Here is a 20378-nt window from a genome sequence, read left to right on the forward strand (position 1 = left end):
TCACCTGGCTTCTGAGCGGGGAGCAGGAAGCAAGGTGGTTTGGGGCCAGGAAAATTAAGAAGCTTGATTGTAAAGGCTAAGAAGTGTGCAACAGGGAGCCCCTGACTGTTTTAGGAGAGGCCTGTTTCTGAGCAGTTCATCTGGGCGGTGCGTGAAGAGGATGAGTTCATGGTCAGCAGACTCACTAGGAGACTATCGTCAGAAAATGTTCAAGGTGAAATATGGCTTTGGGGAGGGGGGTAAAGCCATGATGGGAGTGAAAAGGTTGTGTTGAGTGACCCATCTGACAGGAAGGGAGTGTCAGAGAGGATTTAGGTGTTCCAGATGGAAGCATGGGGTGTCATTAGTAGACACGGGGATGGTAGGAGCCCACTCTGGGTGGTATCTGGGGGTGTGGACAAAAAAACCAGGACAAAATCAGGCATCATGATGGGGTTTTAACAGAGGATCTCTCCTCTGTTAGATGCATGATTAGATGCATGCATCTAATAATCTGTTTAGTCATTACCACCGCTGCTTAAAACTCTTTGAAGGCTCCCCATTTCTCCTTGGACAGAAGAGACTGGTCTTTTTTCTTTTTAGATTTTATTTATTTACTCATGAGAGACACACAGTGAGAGGCAGAGACACAGGCAGAGGGAGAAGCAGGCTCCATGCAGGAAGCCCGATGCGGGACTCGATCCCCAGACCCGGGATCATGCCCTGAGTCAAAGGCGGGTGCTCAGCCGCTGAGCCACCCAGGTGCCCCAGAGACTGGTCTTTTCTGTTGCCCACAAAACTGGTGCACCTCTTGTGCCCCACTCTCATCTTCCCTCCCTGTAGGACACACTAGTCTTCTTTTAGTCCCATCCATGAGCCACAGCACCACACTAGTAACACTAGTAAATAGGGATTGAATAAACTGATGTCACTTCAGCCACAGGGTCTTTGCACATGCCATCTGTGCATCCATCCTTAACCATCTTCCTTTCCCTCTTTGCCTGCTCAGAGTTTACTTACCCTCTAGATCTCAGTTCAAGTGTTGCTTTTCCAGGAGCACCTCTCTTGACATCCCTGACTAGGTCCAATCTCTTTTATATGCTTTCTAAAGACATGTAATTTCTGTCTCCCCTTTCTGTAATTTTACATCAACTTGTAGGAATATTTGCCTAAGGCCCATCTCCCCGACGGACTGTAAAATCCATGAGGCGGGGGGCAGTGTTCTTCCTGTGAACACTCTATCTCCTGGACTCAGCATGGGTAATGGAACTCTGTGATGCCCAGTGGATATTTTGCAGAACGAATTAGTGAGTGAGTGAACGAATGAGTGAATACTCCATTGGTGCTTTCAGAAAGGGATTGAGAAGCAGGTTATGCTTGAGAAGCACCTTATAGGACGGAGTTTCAGCAGGTAATGTTGGTCTTTAAGAAACCAGCACGGAACTAGCCGAAGCACAGAAGAGGGCTTGATCAAAGGCAGTTGGTGAATCTCTAGGAGAAACAGGGAAATGGAAATAAAGAGAAACAGAGTTCCAAGGCCAGAAAGACAATTAAGCCAGACTTTGGAAAGATTCAAATGTCAAGGGGAGGTCTTGGTTCTTAACTTGAGACACTGGGGAGCCATGGAGGTAGGTAAGGAAGAGGACACACCCAAAGCTTCTCTCTGCTGTGATGGAGAGGACAGGGAAGCAGGTGGGTGGAGAGAGGAGCTGGAAACAGAAGATCACCAGGCAATTGCAGTAGCTTTGGTCAAACGTGCGAAGTCGAGGTATTTAGGTAAGAGATGAGCAGGGTGAAATTTGGGTGGGGAAATGAAAGAAACTTGGCAACCGATGGGAGTTTTAAAAATGAACGAAAGCCATGGGTGACTGGGCTGTGAGCTCATAAGACTCATGTCTTTTTTGTCTTTGTATCCCCAGTAGAAAAAGAGATTCCTTTTCTTAGAAGTCGTGGAAAGGAAACTAATCTGGGAGCTGCAAATGCTCAGAGAGGCCATAAAAAGAGAAGAAATCTGGCCCAAGACCTATTCTGTTTGGCTCATTCAGTGTTCACTTGGCAACATTGAAAAGCAGAGAGATTTCTCATAAACACCCCATATTTTTTCAGTACTGCCCACACTGGTCACCATGTCCCACAGGGCACCCGTTGGCTGAGCTCAGGTGGTCCCATGTGGCTCTTTCCCAAAGGTCCACCTGGTCTTACTTCCAGAGGATTTCACTCATTACCTGTGAGGGCAGCTGACCAGCTCCTGGGGGGCTGGCTGCTTTTTGGTGTACCGTGAAATCGGACACGTTCTGCCACTGATCAGGGGGACACGGGTTCTGCCCTGAGGACCTACACTCTCAAATCTGATGAGACACAGTTGACATAGAGGCACAACGGCACTTACGGCACCTCCTGCCACCACCCGCACTCAGGGTCACAGGGTTTGCAGGATGCCACGAAATCATGGTAGTTATCTACGGTGTAAATAACTGCATCAGGTCATATGTGAGCTACATAAAACTTTTATTGATACGTTATCATGCCAAAAAAGTTTTTATTTAAAATTCAAATTCCATTTGAAAAGGAGGCCGCAAACGATTGTTGGGATCCCAGCCTGCTCCTTGGAGGAGCCCCCATGTTCACAAGAAAGCACGCACATTCTACAGCTATGTGATTTGATCACCCAGAACTGTATTCTGGGAAACTCCTAGAGATTCCTTGCAGGATGCCAGTTGTGTCTTTAGTCGGTAGCTGGGAAACAACAACAACAACAAAATAACTCCATTCTAAGACTTCTCAGAACATTTCTGGTTTTGCAACTACTGATCCTCAGGGACCTACCAGCACCCAACCTAGAATATATGTATGTATGTGTGTGTGTATATATGTATATACATATTCCCGCTGAAACATCACTGTTTTTGTTGCTTGCTGCTGTCACATCAGACCCTTAGGATGGCTTCAGCACACCTGGCCTTCCTTCTTGGTGGGATCCTGTGGATTCCGGCTTGTGGATGGGCAGGCCCCTCAGGAGCGTTTGGACTTGCTACAAGTTGGGCACAGAAGCTGCCCCTTGGTGACGATATATGCCCGGCCACTCAGCTGCTGCTCACAGCCCTCGCAGACAAAGTGCTTTCGGTGCCAGGCCAGGTCTTCCACGCGCTGGTAGTCCTCTGAGAATATAATCTGGGGAGGGGAGCAGAGAAGATGCACGACTCAGGTTCTGTCCCCCATAGAGACAGTGTATGGAGGACTAGCTGTAGAATGGCGGTTCCTCCTCCTCCAATCTCGTCTTTTTTTTTTTTTTTTTTTAAAGATTTTATTTATTTATTCATGAGAGACACACAGAGAGAGAGAGAGGCAGAGACCCAGGCAGAAAGAGAAGCAGGCTCCATGCAGGGAGCCCGACGTGGGACTTGATCCCAGGACTCCAGGATCGTGCCCTGGGCTGAAGGCAGGCGCTAAACCGCTGAGCCACCCAGGGATCCCCTCCAATCTCGTCTTGACCTCAAATGCATCAGTGGAGGATACTGATCTAAATCTCAGGCAGCAAGTATAATATTTGGCACAGGTCATGATTGCATTTTAGCTTCTTAGATGGGGAAAAAAAAAAAATCTCTGCCACAGGCGGGTTTTACTTATCTAGCTCTTAATACTCTTTTGCCTAAATTCAAAACCCAGTTGTGTTCTAAGATGGGATTATATACCCCAGTGAAGACAGCCCAATGACAGCTAAGGGCCAATGGCCAGTCTTCAACAGTGAGGTCACACGGGGTCACTTGGGCTTGGAATAAAGTAACACTTTGGAATATGTATACATATGCTGAGGAATCCCTGAGGCTCAAAAATTGCAGAACAGCATACTTATTAAATGTGCTTTCTGATTTGGGGGCCCAAAAGGAACCAGGGAACCAGCTGCATGACTTTGGGCAAATTACTTAATCTCTCTATGCCTCAGTTTCCCAATCTGTGGAATGGGGATTAAATACTACTCATCCCATAGGGTTTTATGAATGCTACACGTGTTACTACATAGGAAGTACTTGGCATAGTGACTGAGACAGAGCCAATGCCATGTGATTGTCACTGGCCTCTCTGAGCTGCTCTCTTTTCAAATGTAAAATGGAGATAATGACTATCTCTCACTATTGTGAGATGAAAATGGGACATCACAGATAACGTGTGGAGCAAATGGCTGACCCAGTGTAAGTCCTTAATAATGGATGGAATGTTGTGATTCTAACTATACTGTTGTCCTCATAAAAATGAGGTTGTGGGGGGTTGGGGCGCTTGGGTGGCTCACTGGGTTAAGCATCTGCCTTCAGCTCAGGTCATGATCTCAGGGTCCTGGGATCGAGCCCTGTGTCGGGCTCCCTGCTCAGCGGGGAGCCTGCTGCTCTCTCTCCCTCTGCCCCTCTCCCTGCTCATGCACTCTCTCTCTCTTTCAAATAAATAAAATTTAAAAATCTTAAAAAAAAAATGAGGTTGTGGGACAGGCCTGCTAACAGTCCTTTCCCCTCTTAACCTCACTTGACAACACAGTTATTAGGTAAGACAGCTGTAGGGCTTTAACTTCATATGAAGAGCAACATGTGGAAGGTCAGGGGGAGGAGGCAGATATTGGCTCAAAATGAAGAAGTTTCTAATCCTCATTTGTGCTAGTGATTAAGGTAGTGAGTTTCCCGTTGTCACAGGCGTGCAGACTCTGTCACTGCTAATGTGTCTTAGAGCTCCTCTAGCCTGAACTCATATTGGAGAGTCAAACCCTTTTCATAGCATCTCTATTGTATTAAGTTAATGTTTCAGTATCACATCACATTATATTACCTTATAAGACTACTAGTAGCTCCTATTTATGAACTTGGTCAAGTTTTGTGCCATGCATTTTCATGAATGATCTCATTTTATCCTCATAGCAACCCCTTGGGATGGGCCTATTTTCCTCCCATTTCATAAGTGATAAACTGAGGCACAAGAGTTGGGTAACTACACCACTAATTGTGCACAGCCAGGTTTGAATGGGGGCAGCCTGCTTTCTGGGACCCACCCCTCATCCCAGAATGTTCTTCCAAGCACTTACTAAGTGCCAGGCATCATGCCAAGGATAGGACCTGACAAGAAGGGACGCCTGGGTGGCTCAGCGGTTGAGCATCCGCCTTTGGCCCAGGGCGTGATCCTGGAGTCCCAGGATCAAATCACACATCGGGCTCCCTGCACGGAACCTGCTTCTCCCTCTGCCTCTCTCTCTGTCTCTCATGAATAAATAAATAAAATCTAAAAAAACCTGACAAGAATGACACGTCTGACCCATCCCAAACAACCCCATGAGTGCAAACTAATTTCTGCCCCACTTTGCAAATGAGGAAACCGAGGCTGAGCGCAGGAAGAGAGCTCTGAGCTTCAGTTTTCCTATCTGTGGATCACTATCACCCATGAAGCCACTCTCCCCTTGGCCTCCGGGTCCCCTCCCACAGTAGCGGGGGTACCCTCCACACTGTCCAGCCCCCCGACTCTTACCTCATCGCAGCCAGAGCACCGGGGCCGCAGGCTCTCGCAGTAATGACGGCCACACCAGGGCGCACCGTCCTTCCAGAAGTAGATGAGGTCCACCAGCGGCTCGGAGCACTTGACACACACAAAGCAGGTGGGGTGCCACTGCTTGCTGTAGCCTGCCCTGTCTGAGTAGACCACAGGGCTGTCGGCGGGGGCCACTCCCTTGCAGAACTCACAGACCTAGAAGGGGAGGAGCACACCAGGGATGCAAGGGGGTCAGAGGACACTGTGATATGGGTTTGAGTTTCCACTCAACTTCCTGAGGGAGTTTACTTTACTTCCTGAGGGTCCTCCAGTGAGTTACTGTACCTCTCTGTTCCTCAGTGTTCTCATCTTCAAAGTGGGATAATAACAAGGCCTACCTCGTAAGTTACTGTGAGGACTGAGTAACACTAGTAGTTTAGCTCACTGAATCCCAAACTTTTTAGGTTCTTACAAATTATTGAGAACCCCAAACAGTTTTTCCTCATATAGGTAATAGCTGCTGAGATTTACCATAAGAAAAATTAAAACTGAATATAAGACTAAGCAATTACTTAATAATTCACTTAGAAATCATAAACCAACGTGTTAACATAGATAGTCGCAATTAAAAATACCTCTATTTTCCCAAACAGAAAAATTTAGTGAGGAGAGAGGCACTGCTTTGTATTTTTGCAGATCTCTTTAATGACTAGCTCAATAGAGGACTATGGGATTCTCACGGCTGCTGTAGCTCTGTATCTTTTGCAATATGTTGTTTTCTTTGAAATATATGAAGAAAATCTGACCTTACACTGGTATGAAGTTGGAAAAGGAAGGGAGGAATATTTTAAGAGCCTTTCCATATAACTATGGATATTGTATCAAAACTGGACAAGTGGTAGTTTCCCCAAAGTCAGTGTGGAGTCTGAACCATATCAACCTTCCATCCTAGTTACATTAAAACCCACTGGATCACCTGCACTTTGGATCTTTTACCCACATATAATTATCTTTTAGTGAGCTTTAAGTTTTAGAGGAGTTCTAGATTTACAGAAAAATTGTGAGGATAATACAGAGAGTTCTCATATACCCCACACCTAATTTCCTCTGTTTTGAACGTCTTAAAGTAATATGATATACTGGTCACAATTAATTAAGCAATACTGATGTTAATATTAACTAAAGTCTCAACTTTATTTAGATGTTCTTTAGATTTTACCTAATATTCTTTTTCTATTCCAGGATATATTACATTTAGTCCTCCTATCTCCTTAGGTTCCTCTTGGCTGTGATTTATCAGACCTCCCTTGTTTTTTGTTTTGTTTTGTTTTGTTTTTGAGGGAGTTAGAGAGAGAGAAGCCTGAGCTCAGGGGTGGAGGCCGAGGGAGTGGGAGAGAAAGAATCCCAAACAGGTTCTACATTCATTGTGGAGCTGGATGTGGGGCTTGATCTCATGACCTGAGTCAAAACCAAGAGTCAGACACTCAACCAACTGAGCCACCCAGGTGCCCTAGACTTCCCTTGTTTTTGATGATCTTGAGAGTTTGGAGGAGTACTGGTTAGGTGTTTTGTAGAGTGTCCCTCGGCTGGGATCTGATGTCATTGCCATGATTACATCGGGAGGAAAACCACAGAAATTAACTGCCATTCTCTCATGACATACTATCCAGAGTACATATTAAATATATCAAATCTTTTGAGTCATTTTGGAGTTATTTCCTGCTCCTCAAAATTCTGGTGATGCTGATGCTGATGGTGGCTCTATCATTTCCTTAAGAGAGGTCTGTGTCCAACACTATGCTCAGGATTCCATGCTCCTTACTAATACCCCTTACAGAAACCCTGGAGAGTTACGCCCCCTTCTAATTCAGCTCCCTTTTAAGGAAATCATTATTTCCCTCCAGACATTCCCTCTCAGAGACGTTCAGTGGTTGCAGTAATGCACAGCTGGGAGGCAAAGCTGGGATTTGAACATGGGCCAAGCCTGACTCGGAAGCCGAGTTTCTTACTACGACCCTGTGCATAGGCATCAGCAAACTGCAGCCACCGCCAAACCTGGCTGCTGCCTGTTAAGACCCACCAGCTAAGAATGGATTTTACATCTGAACTCAAATTCGGTGAAATGTTTTCTTCCTAGAAAGAATTCCATTTTTCTCATTAATGAACTTGAATTATGGAGTGAATTGTGCCCCTCTAAATTCCTATGTTTAAGTCCTAACTCCCAATGTGACTGCATTTGGCCATAGGACTTTTAGCAGGTAATTATTTATTTATTTTTTTTTTTTTTAAGATTTTATTTATTTATTTATTCATGAAAGACTGAGAGACAGAGAGAGAGAGAGCGCCAGAGACAAAGGCAGAGGGAGAAGCAGGCTCCATGCACCGGGAGCCCGATGTGGGATTCGATCCCGGGTCTCCAGGATCGCGCCCTGGGCCAAAGGCAGGCGCTAAACCGCTGCGCCACCCAGGGATCCCTTTAGCAGGTAATTAAGGTTAAATGAGGTCATAAGGGTGGGCCCCTAGTCCAATAGGACTGGTGTCCTTATGAGAGACCAATCACCTGCTCTCCTTCGCTGCTCTCCTTCACACAGGAAAGACTGTGTGAAGACATGGAAGGAAGGCACCTATGTACAAGCTAGGAGGAGAGGCTTCATCAGAAACCTACTGTACCGGCACTTTGACCTAGGACTTTTAGACTCCAGAACTATGAGAAAATAAATTTGTTATTAAAGCCACCCAGTCTATGGTATTCTGTTATGACAGCCTGAGCTAATATAACCTGTATTACAGAAATCTAGGCTTAATGATATTATTAGATTCTGAATTTCAGAAATAGAAAACTTGGTGGAAATTTGTTTTCTCTCTTGATACATGAGGTACCTATATGATATCAGTTTTGGCTCTTGGTCTATAACACCTGAGATATTTACCACCTGGCCCGCCACAGAAAATGTTTGCAGACCCTGGCTTTAGATGAGAAATTGATCTAAGCACCAATTATATATCAGCCCAAACAGAAACATTATTTTGTCGCGCCAAGATGAGTAGGCATGTGTTAAGAGCTTAAACACTTGGTATTCTTAAGTTACAGACTTGAATGACATACTTAATATATATTCTTATATACGAAGAGGATGAAATAAGAACTGTGATGATGAAAAGTAGGGAAAGAGAACCAAACGACAAAGAACGCCCATGTACTGACAGGGGTCCCTAAGCATAGTTGTTGTGGAATGAATGGCTAGATAAAACATGTATTTGGATAACTAATCTGGACTGCCTGACAGTGTTCCTTAGACTGTGCTGGACTTGTTTCAGTTATGCCCCCAAGAATGAATGGTGTGAGTCCTTCACTACAATGAAAACCCTGTTCCCCTGCACATGACTGAGTCCCAGCTCCCATGGAGCTCATCAGAGGGTCTAAACCAAAAACAAGTGATGAATCATCATTGACTTATTTTCACTATCCTTTCAGCACAGCTGGGAAGTGTAAACTCTTTGGCAAGCGCTGTATGAGTACCAAGTGAGTTTTCTGTCTGACTGGCTTTCTAAGTTTCACGGGACGAAATTTCCAGCCCCTTTATTCCCACGCAGATGGGACTTAATGTCAATCCACCACCTAGTTGGGCATCACTGTGATATACCAGCGGGGCTTCCAACTCCAGATTTCCAGATGTTGCTTAATGTGGAAGCAGGGAAAGGGGGTATAAATGCATCTGGATGTGTCTGGGGACCCTTGGAAGGCACCCACAACCCACAAAAGGAAACAGGGGGACGGAAGGTGAGGGAGGTGGTTTGGGGGACCATGAGCCTGGGTTATGGTTTTGACTTCTGGAGGTAATGGGGAGCCATTACTGCTTCTCGAGGCTGGGAACACTGTGTTTGGTTCTCACTGCAGGGAGATAATTCCAGTGACAGCCGCAGCCCAGAGAGGGGAAGGGAAAGAGATCTGTGCCCGCGGAGCTTGGTCCTCACTGCATCTGAAAGCGCTGTCTCAAGTGTCTCCCTCAATGAGGAGTGTCCCTTCCCTCACTGTTCCCCCAGCATCCCTGGCTCATGGCCTCATTACTACCAGTAGCCAGCCCTTTTAAAAGCAAACAGTGTCACTGCCATTTTATGAAAACAAGATGTCCAAGTAATGAGCCCTGTCAACATGTGTCAGGAACCAATTTCCTCCTCTGGCCTCTGAGTTATTTTCTGTGCTTTCCTTGTCATCTCAAAGGATAGTAGATCTAACAGTGTCCTGGCTTGTCAGCCTAGTGGCTCCTCAGGCCCCAGGGGCAGGCTGGCACCCAAGAGTCAGAATGCCTAGCCTGCTTGGCTCCAAAGATCCTGGGCCTGCCTTTCTCTACACAAACTTATTCTGCTACATCTTTGGTACTGAAGTTAACAATTTCTAAATTGCAGTGGATGATTGAGAGTCGGGCTAGGTGTGTGACCTTAAGCAAGTTACTCAACCTCTCTGTGCCTTAGTTTTTTCACTCATCAAGAGGATACTAATAATATTAATATCATATAGTTGTATAGATTAAATGAGATAATAGAGTTAATGGACTTTCTTAGGGCTCAATAATAATTACCTAAAATTATCCATACTCAAGTTCTCTTTATAGATGAAAGACCTGTAGCTCAAAGGGTTAAATCACTATCCCAAGATGAGAAAGACATGTTGAGGGCAGGATGTGCGTTTGGTTTGGACTTTGGGGTTTCTTTCCATAACACCATGTTCACATAGATTGACAGGACATTATTCCTCCCGTCAATGAGCTTTGTTTTTTCCCATCTCCATTTTTTCCATCTGTGCATGGCCAGAAGATAGAGTTGTGTGAATTGCACTGTCACTCGCTCCCCCAGGCTCATGGACAGTCAATCCCTTCTCCCAAACCACCCCCCTGTAAGACAGTGATTCTCAGACCTGAGTCTGCTGGGCACCCCCAGAGGGCTTGTTAAAACAGATTTGTGCCCCGCACCTGGAGTGTCTGATCCAGATAGGTCTGGGATGAAGTGCAGGAATCTGCAGGCTCCTGGGGATGCTGGTGTGGTCAGGGCACCATTTTGAAAACCATGGTTACAGACTGTTTAAAATGACCTTAAAAATAAACTCAGCAAAAATGACACCACCAATTCAGTTCAGTTACAGCAAAAGCCAATCTGAATTCCTGGGATGCCTTAATTCTAGACGATTTTTAAGAAAGCCCAGTGTGGTCATTCTCAGGCTACTTTCCCTATGAAGGAGATAGTGTGGCCAAGTAAAAGTCCCTTGGGACTATGTTAAGAGGCAGAGAGAATGCTTATCATTAGCCTATTAGTTGGTTCTTATTCATACTCTCAACCGTCTAAATTCGGAGCTTGCTCCTGAGAATCTTCCTAACATTTGCCATAGAGCTTAGTTTGCACACTGATTCCCCTCTGTGGGGAGGAGGTGTGGTACAAAACTTTCACTGGTGGAACAAACGTGTAGTTTGTCCTTGTGCCACTGAAGTTTTGCCCTGTCCCTGTTCAAATGGTCAGAGATTCTTAATAAAAAGGGTCTAAATGAAAGGGTTTCAAAATTCTGTACTTTGGGCCTTTGTAATCTGTAAAAACACCTGCTTTGAGAGAGCTGAGCACTATTTTAGATTTAGCTGTCTCAGAAGCTAAGACTTTGAAGGGTTGGGGTTCCCTAGGTCATGGTGTGTGGAAATGGCATTGGCAAATTCTTGGACACTTCTCCAACCAATGAGGTGTCAAAGTCGCTTCCTTTGATTGTGGTCCCTCCTTAATGACTTGCTTCTATTGAACAGAATGTAGTGGGAGGGATGTTACAGATTCCTGAGGTAGGTCATAAAAGACAACAGTTTCCTCCACTGGGATCCCTCTCTGTATACACACCTTGGGAGCCCTGGGCAGGCAGGAAAGGAATCCTGAGGTCTCTTTGCCAGGGCAACCATGTGGAGAAACCACACAGACATAGGGGAAGAGGCCCTTGGAGCCCCTCCCTGGCTGGTCCAGTCCAGCTGTTAGTGTCTTCCTAGCATCAAAGCCACAAACCAGTAAGACAACAAGCTTCAAAAGACTCCAGCTCCCAGCCTGCAAACTGCTCCCAATGATGCCACATGGGCAGTGTGGCACTCAACCCTGCCCAAATTGCTGATTTGTCGGTAAGATAGATATTAATATTACTTTTTTAAGCCTTGGGGAGGCTTGACATGCAGGAGTAGGTGACAAGAACATCCAATGTGGGCACACAGAATTATTAAGACTTCAGAAATGACAGTAACCGAGAAACAGAGTGTTTTAGGCAACAGTAGATTAGGGACAGTAGCCAAGAGTTACGTGGCCAGAGAACTGTCTCTAAGGACGGAGCTGTATTGGCTTTGAGTGAAGGATCAACAGATAGGCCGAACCCTCTCTGGACCAGTGATAATCTCTCTGTTGGGGTTGCCAGAAGTTCTATCCCAATCATTCTGTTCTTTTCTGGAAGGCTCTTATCCAAAGGCCTACTCAGTCTAAACCCAGAGTGCCTTGTGAAAATCTCACTATTACAATACAGTAAATATTAACACAAGGGCCTTGAATGCAGGCACTGGGTTCTTTCCAACACAAATACTCAACAATTTATTTATAAACAGCATCTCCCCATTTCCTCTTATGGTGATTATTCACCATCTTTGCTTTGCAGCCTCATGTATCCCAAAGGTTTCTTGTTTTTTTTTTTTTTCTTTTTTTTTCTTTTCTTCTTTCCTTTTTTGGCTCAGTGTCATTTTTGGCATCTTAAGACTCGTGTGTTCTCTTCCCTCACACTGTTATCTCCCTGAGACTCTTCGCAGTACAGATTGGGCAGGCTGCGGGCAGTGGTTAGGGTGGTGAGCTTTGGAAGGAGATCTGTACCATTGCTTCATCACTGTGAGCCCTTAGACAAGTCACCCACCTCTCTGTGCCACAGTTTCCTCATTAGGAACATATGGCAGGCCGTGGCTCATAGGAGATGCTCTACATATGGTGGTCACTGTTCTTGGCCAACTGTTTCACCTCATGCTTCTTCTTGGGGCAGATAATTGAATGTGGCTCTCTGCCAAGCAAGGTAGCATGTTAGGCATTTCTAACCGAATCTCCCTCATTGGTTATCTGATAAAGGGAGAACACAGAGCCAGGGAGCCTTAATAAATGCTACCCTTGGAAGAGAGGCTATCAGCCTAGGGTGTTCTCAAATCCAGATTTGACAAGTGTGTTGGCAAGGACTGTCTTCCCACTAAAGGAAAAAGCCATACGTGCGGTCATCCATGTTGCAATGGCCATGTGCAGTGCCTGCAGCTACACATGAGTTATGGAAATAGGAGTTTCCATTTGCTGGAGTCTTTGTAGGGTTTAGGGTAAGACAGGGCTTACTTCCAGTTCTGGCTTAACTACTCACAAGTTAGATGACTAGAAAAAGGGAAATTATGTTTTTTAAGAGAATTCTTAGGATTCAGTAAAACAAGACTATGTGAAGCCTTTGGCATAGCTCTGGGTACAATCTCGACAGTCAAGGAATGGCAGATGACATCATCATCACCCTATTAACCTATACTAGCAAATGACGTTGTATAAAACCAAAGTAATTCATAAAAAGCGAATAACCATCTTCTATAGTATTCTGGTTCTGGGGTGAGCGAACTACATCTATGGGCCAAATCCAGGCCACCACCTGTTTTTGCAAAGAAAGTTTTATTGGTATATGGCCATAGTCACCTATTTAGATCCCATCTATGGCTGCATTAGGGCTACAAGGCCAGAGCAAGTAGTTGTGACAGAGACCGTATGGCTTGCAAAGCCTAAAATATTCACCATCTGCCTTTTACAGAAAAAAATTTGCCAACTCCTGTTTTAGTCAATGGAATATTATGCAGTCCACTCCAGAAAAAAAAAAAAAAAAAAGATGCTTGTGAAGCCTCCGTGGCAACATGGAAAAGTATTTATAGCATAAAAAAGTGGGATAAAGGGAATTTTCTGTGGAAAGAAATTCCTTTAATGTCGTTAAAATATCTCCGCTGTAAAGGAGGGAGGCAGATGTTGAGAAGCTTGGTAACTATGGTGATTTTCTGGGTCTTTTGGCCTGGGTCCCCTAGCTCAGGCAGGTCTCAGGATGTGGGGGTGGGGCCCCGGTTTCAAATTCCCAGAGAGGGGCTGGCAGGAGAGCCAGCCTGCCGAGCCCACAAGCCAAACATCTGCTGCACAAAGATTTGGAAGTGCCTTGCCCACAAATATGTCCCTTGTTGGGGCAGGAGGCAGGCTGCGCAAGCCAGCTGCTGTAAGTTTCCATCTGAAAGGCGGACCTCGGTGGGAGGGGTGCTGCGGGGAAGGGGCTGGGTGGGGGGCACCCTGCAAGGATGATAAATCCTAAGGGTGGAGATTACACTGAGTGTTAGGTTTTGGCTTTCTTTCCCCTTTCTTCAGTTACAAGTTTGGGGTGTCGGGAGAGGCGGAAATTCCATGCCCAGGAAATCCGTCTATTTCATTTCTGAGAAAATACCAAGTAAGCATTCTAAAGGGGGAAATGGTTTGGTGGGGCTGTTAACAATCAGAGCATTGAGGTCATTGCCCTTGCGGCCCAGGCGCTCATAGGTTCCATCCAGGTGGGAGTGGTGGGGAGCAGAGGGCTGGAAAGCCACGTGGGGCTTTGCCATTCTGGAATGAACGTTCCAGGTTGCTGGAGCTGGCAGTTCTCTGGCCATGGAGCCCTATGAAGCCCTCCAAACCCATAAGAACTCATGGTGGGTGGGATCGGGGTGTGATGGGCAAGTCCTTCCACTCATTGTTCTTGGCATGCAGACCTGCGGTCCCCAGATTTTTCATTGGCCGAGGCTGTGGGTGTCTCCAAACACTACTGCTCATCCAACTAACTCATCGAACAAACCATCCTGTTGGAGGTGGGGAGGCCTGTATACAGACCTGGAGTTGGAAAGCTGGGTGCATATCTGTACTCAGATATGAGTAGCTGCACAGCCCAGGTGCCGGTAAGTTGGGCTCAGAGGGTGCAGTTCCCACAAGCGGGCTGGCCCACCCACTGTTACCTGGCCTCATCCCTAACTCAGTCCGTGGGGGCATTTCCACATGGGCGATTTGGAAAAGGCTTCTGGCAATAGTGCTCCTCTGGTCTGGATAACCCTTTCCTCTGAGCACATTTTGGTGGAGCAGCCTGGTGAGGAGGACTGGACAGCCTGACTTGGCCATTGCCGGCTTCGGGCCCCTCCCAAGGTCTCTGAGGAAGGACATCACTGTAACAGGCTGACAGAGGCTGGAGAGCCATCCTGCAGTGTAGCAGAGAGGAGAGGCAGCCTGTGGCCGTAGGTTGCTGAGCAGTGTGATTGGGTGGGGTGTAAGGCAGTGTATAAATCAGTTCTGTGTTTCCAGAACTCCTCGTGGACCTTTCAAGGAATGGGAGAGTGCCGCGCAATGCCCTCAAAGCTGGACTCCCTAAGCCAGGAGGCCAAATACATCTAGAAAATGCCTGTGTTGTCATCTCTTCGATCCTCACCATATACGAATTTGGTGAGGTCATTTTTCCTGAGCCTATATGTAAGATTATTTTTGACTTCTTTAGCAGTGGTTCTCAGAAGTGTGGCCCCCAGACCCGTGCCAGCATCAGCCTGGGTGCTCAGTAGAAAAGCTGATTCTCTGGCCCTACCTGCACCTACTAAGCTGGGGTGGGGCCCAGCCCTCTGGATTTTATTTTTTTATTTTTTTATTTTTTGCCCTCTGGATTTTAACTAGCCTTTCAGGTGATTTTAGTTTGAGAACCACTGCCACAGCTCACTGGAGGCTCTCGGAGGTCCTACCACAAAGAAACCCATTTAGTTTTGGTCTCCCGAACTTACATGGCCATGTAACCCCTTTATGACCTAATATCCATTAGCTTTTCAAGGAACCAGCTTTGGGCAACAGGAAAGATGGACTTGGGGTCTGACGGATGGTGGTTCAAATCCTACAGCTTTTCTTCCAGTCATTGGGGGGTGGGTTTGGGAGCTTTAAATCAGATACTCTAATACTTGGCGCTACCCTTAGGTCAGAGAAAGCCTGCCAAGTGGTAGCTGCTAATGATAGCAATAATGATCATTCTTAGGGCGGCTATGTCACCAGTGTAGTTCTAGGAAAATAGGTCTCCCATGTCCTTCCTTTTGCCTCCATTTTCCCCCCTAAATCACTGCTTGGATCTGGGGTGTCAGTCTGCGCTGTACAATTTCCTCCCCATATCTGGGTTCTCAAATTGAATGCCCCGGCCACTTCTGGCGAAGTTTATTGTCCACATCAGGGGAGCAGAAATCAGGCTTCCTGCCTGATGCTTGGCTCTGGTAAACTGTCCTACACTGCCCTTCTATGAGAAACAGAAGGCACGGCACACAGAATGGCCAGCACCCATGTCTACTTAACTTGGCCACTCACTGGGGTAAGGCAAAGCAGTCCAGGGAACACACATCCACAACTAAGTTTGGGTTTGCTGGGGACACATTGCCTATGGTCTATGTCTATCTAGCTACGTTCATAGGATTTACTCCCTGGCTTCAAGGAGATAAATAGGGCTTTAAATGAGAGCACCCAGGCTTCTTTCTTCCTGGAACAGATCATAAGCAGGGTTTTATAACTCTGCATCACGTAGTACGAAAAGTATCAGATCCAGGTTCTCCTCCTTAGAAACTGTGGGAACCTTGGAAAAAGTTACCTACCCTCTCTGAATCTCTGATTCCACACCCATAAGATGGGGTTGGTGAAATTCACCCTCTTGGCAATTGTGTGAATTAATAAACAAAGACCCTGAAAGAGTGGGCAGTGTTTCTGGCTCAGAGCAGGTGCTTAATGAATAAATGTGAACTTGGATCCCATCATCATCCTAACCATCTAAATTGTCCCCATCATTCGAGGCTCTATTTAGTTAGAACACTCACTTATTCATCCATTTGTTCACTCATTCATGGTTCACACATTTATTGAGCACCCACTACTTCTATCAATGGCACCTGCTGAAGATACAGAGAGGAAAAAGACAAGCCCGCAGCACCTAGAGGTGACATAAATACACGGCATACAGACATGAAGCCACTAATTACATAACGTGTTATCTAAACAAGACTGGGGTTAGGGTAAGGAAGGAGAAGGCTGTCTTCCCCAGCCAGCCCAGCCCAACCAATACGGGCTTCCTTTGATTCTGTTTATTGTCTGATCTTGTTGTTTATGTACTTCCAAACTGTCATAACTACTTCTTAAACTTGACGGTAGGCAGAGACCCGGGTCTCAGGCCACCTTTGCCCCACTTCCATGTTGTACAAATATGTGGGGCTGAGTCAAGGATAAAATACGATCTCAGATCAGCCTCTCTCTCCTGGGAATGGCAATTGGGAAATGTCACAACGACTCAAAGAGATTGCCGTCCAATTTGGAATTATGTCGTATTTATGCTTTAAGGACAAATGACTATTGGATAGAGGGCTGGATGGGGAGGAGACTCATTTATGAAACATGGTAACTGAATCTAAATTTTTAAGTTGCTGATACATGCATTCTTCTTGAGAAATGGGTCTTTTCAACATCATTGCCAAATTTGTGGTAGGGAAAATAAGTTTTGTTCTTTTGTCTTTAAGTTTTCAGCTTAGAGGCCCGGGGTGGCTCAATCAGTTAAGTGTCTGATTGAGGTAGTGATCTCGGGGTCCTGGGATCGAGTCCCGTGTTGGGCTCTCTGCTCAGTGGGGAGTCTGCTTTTGCCTCTCCCTCTCGCCCTCCCCTCATCTGTGCTGTCTCTCAAATAAATAAAATCTTTCAGAAAAAAAAAGTTCTCAGATTAACAGTATGAGGCCATCCCAAATGAATGTGCCAACAAATGGGGGTTAGAGTTGTAGGATGCAGGTTTTGGATGACAAGACTGGTCCTCTCCGAATGTAGTGACAGCACCATTGGGGCTGCCATTTCTCTGGGATGTCTGGCTCACACAGGTGACTGCCAGCCTGTCACGTAATTTGAAAGGCAGGTAATTTGCTCGAGGGCTTCACATATTGGGACATTTATGTCTAAATATCAAATACAGGCAGTCGACGCCAGTTGGCTGATAGAGGCAGAGGACAAAAGGGGGCCAGAGGCCAGGAAACAGCAAACATCAGCCATCTGTGGCACTGTCTCAAGCTAGTCCTTTTACCTCCTGTGGGACAGATTAAGACAAAACAGTTCATGAGGCTTTCACCAGACACTCTGGATTCTTCATTTTTTCTCAAACAGCCCCCAGTAGTTCACTCTCTTACAGCACATCTCCCACACGCTGCTTGAGGACACTTTCCCAAGCCCAGCTCAGACCCCATGACATCTCCCACTGAAAGCCTGCCATAGCCTCCCATGGCCCTCAGAGGGAAGTCCTACATCCACAGTATTCTCCAATGTGGGGACGGTGTCCTCTGCTTGTTTGATTTCCTGAGGCCTGGTGGGCAGTACAGCCTCGTCAATACTTGAGTGATGAATGGATGGCCTGCCTCTTCGGGAAGCGTGCCCCTCCTGACCTTGCCAGCCTCGTGTCCTCACACCACCAGCATACCGTGCTTTCAATCACATGGGACTCAGTTCAGGCCTCTGGCTCCGCAGCACTCTCTGGAACTCAGGTGTTTTTTTTGTTTTTGTTTTTGTTTTTGTTTTTGTTTTTGTTTTTTTACCTGCTTACCTCTTTAAGGTGGTACAGGTCTTCCCTGCAAAGCCTGAAGATCTGGATGTGTCCTGGTTATTCTTCCCAGGCCAGGATGGGCCTCAGGTCCTCCTCCAAGCCTACACTCACCCCAACCAAGGTTAGATGCCCTTTCTCTAAGCTGTGACAGTTTGGTAGTCTGGACCTGCCCTGGATGATCAGCCTCTCAAGCACAGTGATCTTATGTTATTTTCTGCAGGATAGTGCCAGGCACAGAGTAAAGAAGCACCAAATAGCTGCTGGCGGTCTGAATGTATGAAAGAATGCATGACCAACAGGAAAAAGCCTGGAGCTGGCACCCTGACCCTGCAAGCCCTGGGCCTGGTGGTTTCAGCCACACCAGGAGGCATGGGAGAGACTTACGTATTCTTTGGATGGGTCACCGATGCTGCCGTTGGTGGTTGGGGCGGTGGTCTCTGTGACCTCTGGCTTCTCCTGCTGCTTCCCCTCCTCCTTGGGCAAACCACCCTGCCCTGGGAGGGCCACCTCTCCCACGCCCAGTGCCTCGCTCTTGTATTGCTTGACAAATTCTTCCATCACTTTCAACTCATTCTCCAGAAGTCCACGGCAGCGAGAAGGGTCCTGGTCGTAGATGGGGAGCTGGTGCATGAGCTGGCGTCGGCGGTAATAGGCACCCTCGGTGCCTGTCACTGGCTGCTTCTCTTTTGGGATGAGCTCCATGTACTGCAGACCCTGGTGGGGAGGAGATAAAGCTACTGTGATTCTCAGGTAGACATGTGGAATTGGTGAACAGCTTCCAGCTTCTTCAGGTTTTCTGCAGAACCGAGGACAGTCAAGGCAGGAATGCGGTGAATTTGGCAACACCCAAGAGAGGCCTAAATAAGTTTCACTCTCCTCTACATTGTCACAGATTCACATTCTGGATGAGAATGGTGTACCTGAAGTCAGTGTTCATTTTAGATTTGTTGGCTTTGCAATACAGGTTTGGTTTCCTTCAACACCAAACATTTTTACTTCATTCACCTAATGGCAATGTTCCTAATTAAAAACAAAAGAGTCAATCTAGTTTAAAATTGCTTTTCTTAGAAAAGTATAATTAAATAATGATAGGCATAAGGTATTTCATCGTTTATTAATTTAAAAACAGGCCAAGGCACCTTCTAATAGAATGAATTGATAAGGTATCAAGGTCATAACATTTCCACATCAATTATAACTGGTAACCACATGAATAGTAATATGTCTATAGATAACTGTCCAATTTTGGCTTTTTTTTTTTAAATGAACAGTAACCTTATACTTGGGTGGGTACCAGGGATGAGGACAATTGGGGAAGATAAAGGTCAAAGCCACAGAGCACGAGAAAGTGTGAAAGGAGAACTGTTTATCCTTGACAACTATTCTCCACTTCCATGCCTGTCCCTGCCTATGACCCTGACACCCCCACCAGGTTGTGTGATTCCTACTGCCCAGGTGGCCGTTGCCATATTTACCTCCTGGAACTTGCCTGCCCCATATCACATTGCTTGGGGCTGGACTTATTTTGGAATTGAATTGTGTTACTCAACATGGAAAGTCATACAATAATTCATAATGAACAACCATATTGGTTGCCTGATGTTATAAGGAGCAGGGGTAAGGGAGGAGTATATGAGTCCAGAGCCTGGTTTGCTGAGTTTCATAATAAATGAATTCTGGATAAGACCAATTTTAGAGAAGGGAGACACAGGTGACCCGGGTTCCTGTGGGACTCATGAAGTGAGAGGTGGCTGTGGATGGTCCCTAGGAGGCTCTGTCCTGGATCCTGGATCACCTGGCTGAGCCGCCTCCTGGCTCTGTGGGCTCACGGTACACCCTCTTACTATCCTTCATTCACATAGTCCCCAATACTTTTCAAGGTGCTTTCGCCAGACACAGGAGATAGCCTGGGGTGGGGCATGGACAGAATTCTGGGGTACCAGGAAATTTGTGTTTCTAGCTCTTGTCCTGCTGCTGCTCTCTGTGTAAGACTGAAAAAGTACCCAGTGCCCGTGGACCTGTTTCATCATCTACAAAGTTCGAGGTAGACTGCATGATTTTCAGGGTCCTGACCACCGTGAGAAGTCTGTGGTGTCCTTACTCAGTCCTTACCATTATTATGAGAGAGAAGCAGTAGCACTGACCCGAGTCTACAGCTCAGGAAAGTGGCTCAAGGAGCACATGGATTCGGGTTGGCCAAAGAGGCCAAGATGCTGAACCCCAACAGATGAAAGTGCCAGGG

General features: G+C 46.3%; 1 protein-coding gene across 1 annotated transcript in view; it reads right to left on the reverse strand.

The window, feature by feature from the left end:
• Positions 1-2470: 2470 nt before the first annotated feature.
• Positions 2471-20378, reverse strand: part of LMCD1 (LIM and cysteine rich domains 1) — a 58724-nt gene continuing 40816 nt past the window's right edge. The window contains exons 4-6 of the mRNA XM_025450994.3: positions 18521-18850; positions 5482-5697; positions 2471-3150 (exon numbers count right to left, since the gene is read on the reverse strand). Of these exons, the coding sequence (XP_025306779.1) occupies positions 2992-3150; positions 5482-5697; positions 18521-18850 (705 nt within the window). The 3' untranslated portion in view covers positions 2471-2991. The remainder of the gene's footprint in view (positions 3151-5481; positions 5698-18520; positions 18851-20378) is intronic.

The sequence above is a fragment of the Canis lupus genome, chromosome 20 (genome assembly GCF_003254725.2).
Source record: "Canis lupus dingo isolate Sandy chromosome 20, ASM325472v2, whole genome shotgun sequence".
In the NCBI taxonomy this organism is placed as follows: Eukaryota; Metazoa; Chordata; class Mammalia; order Carnivora; family Canidae; genus Canis; species Canis lupus.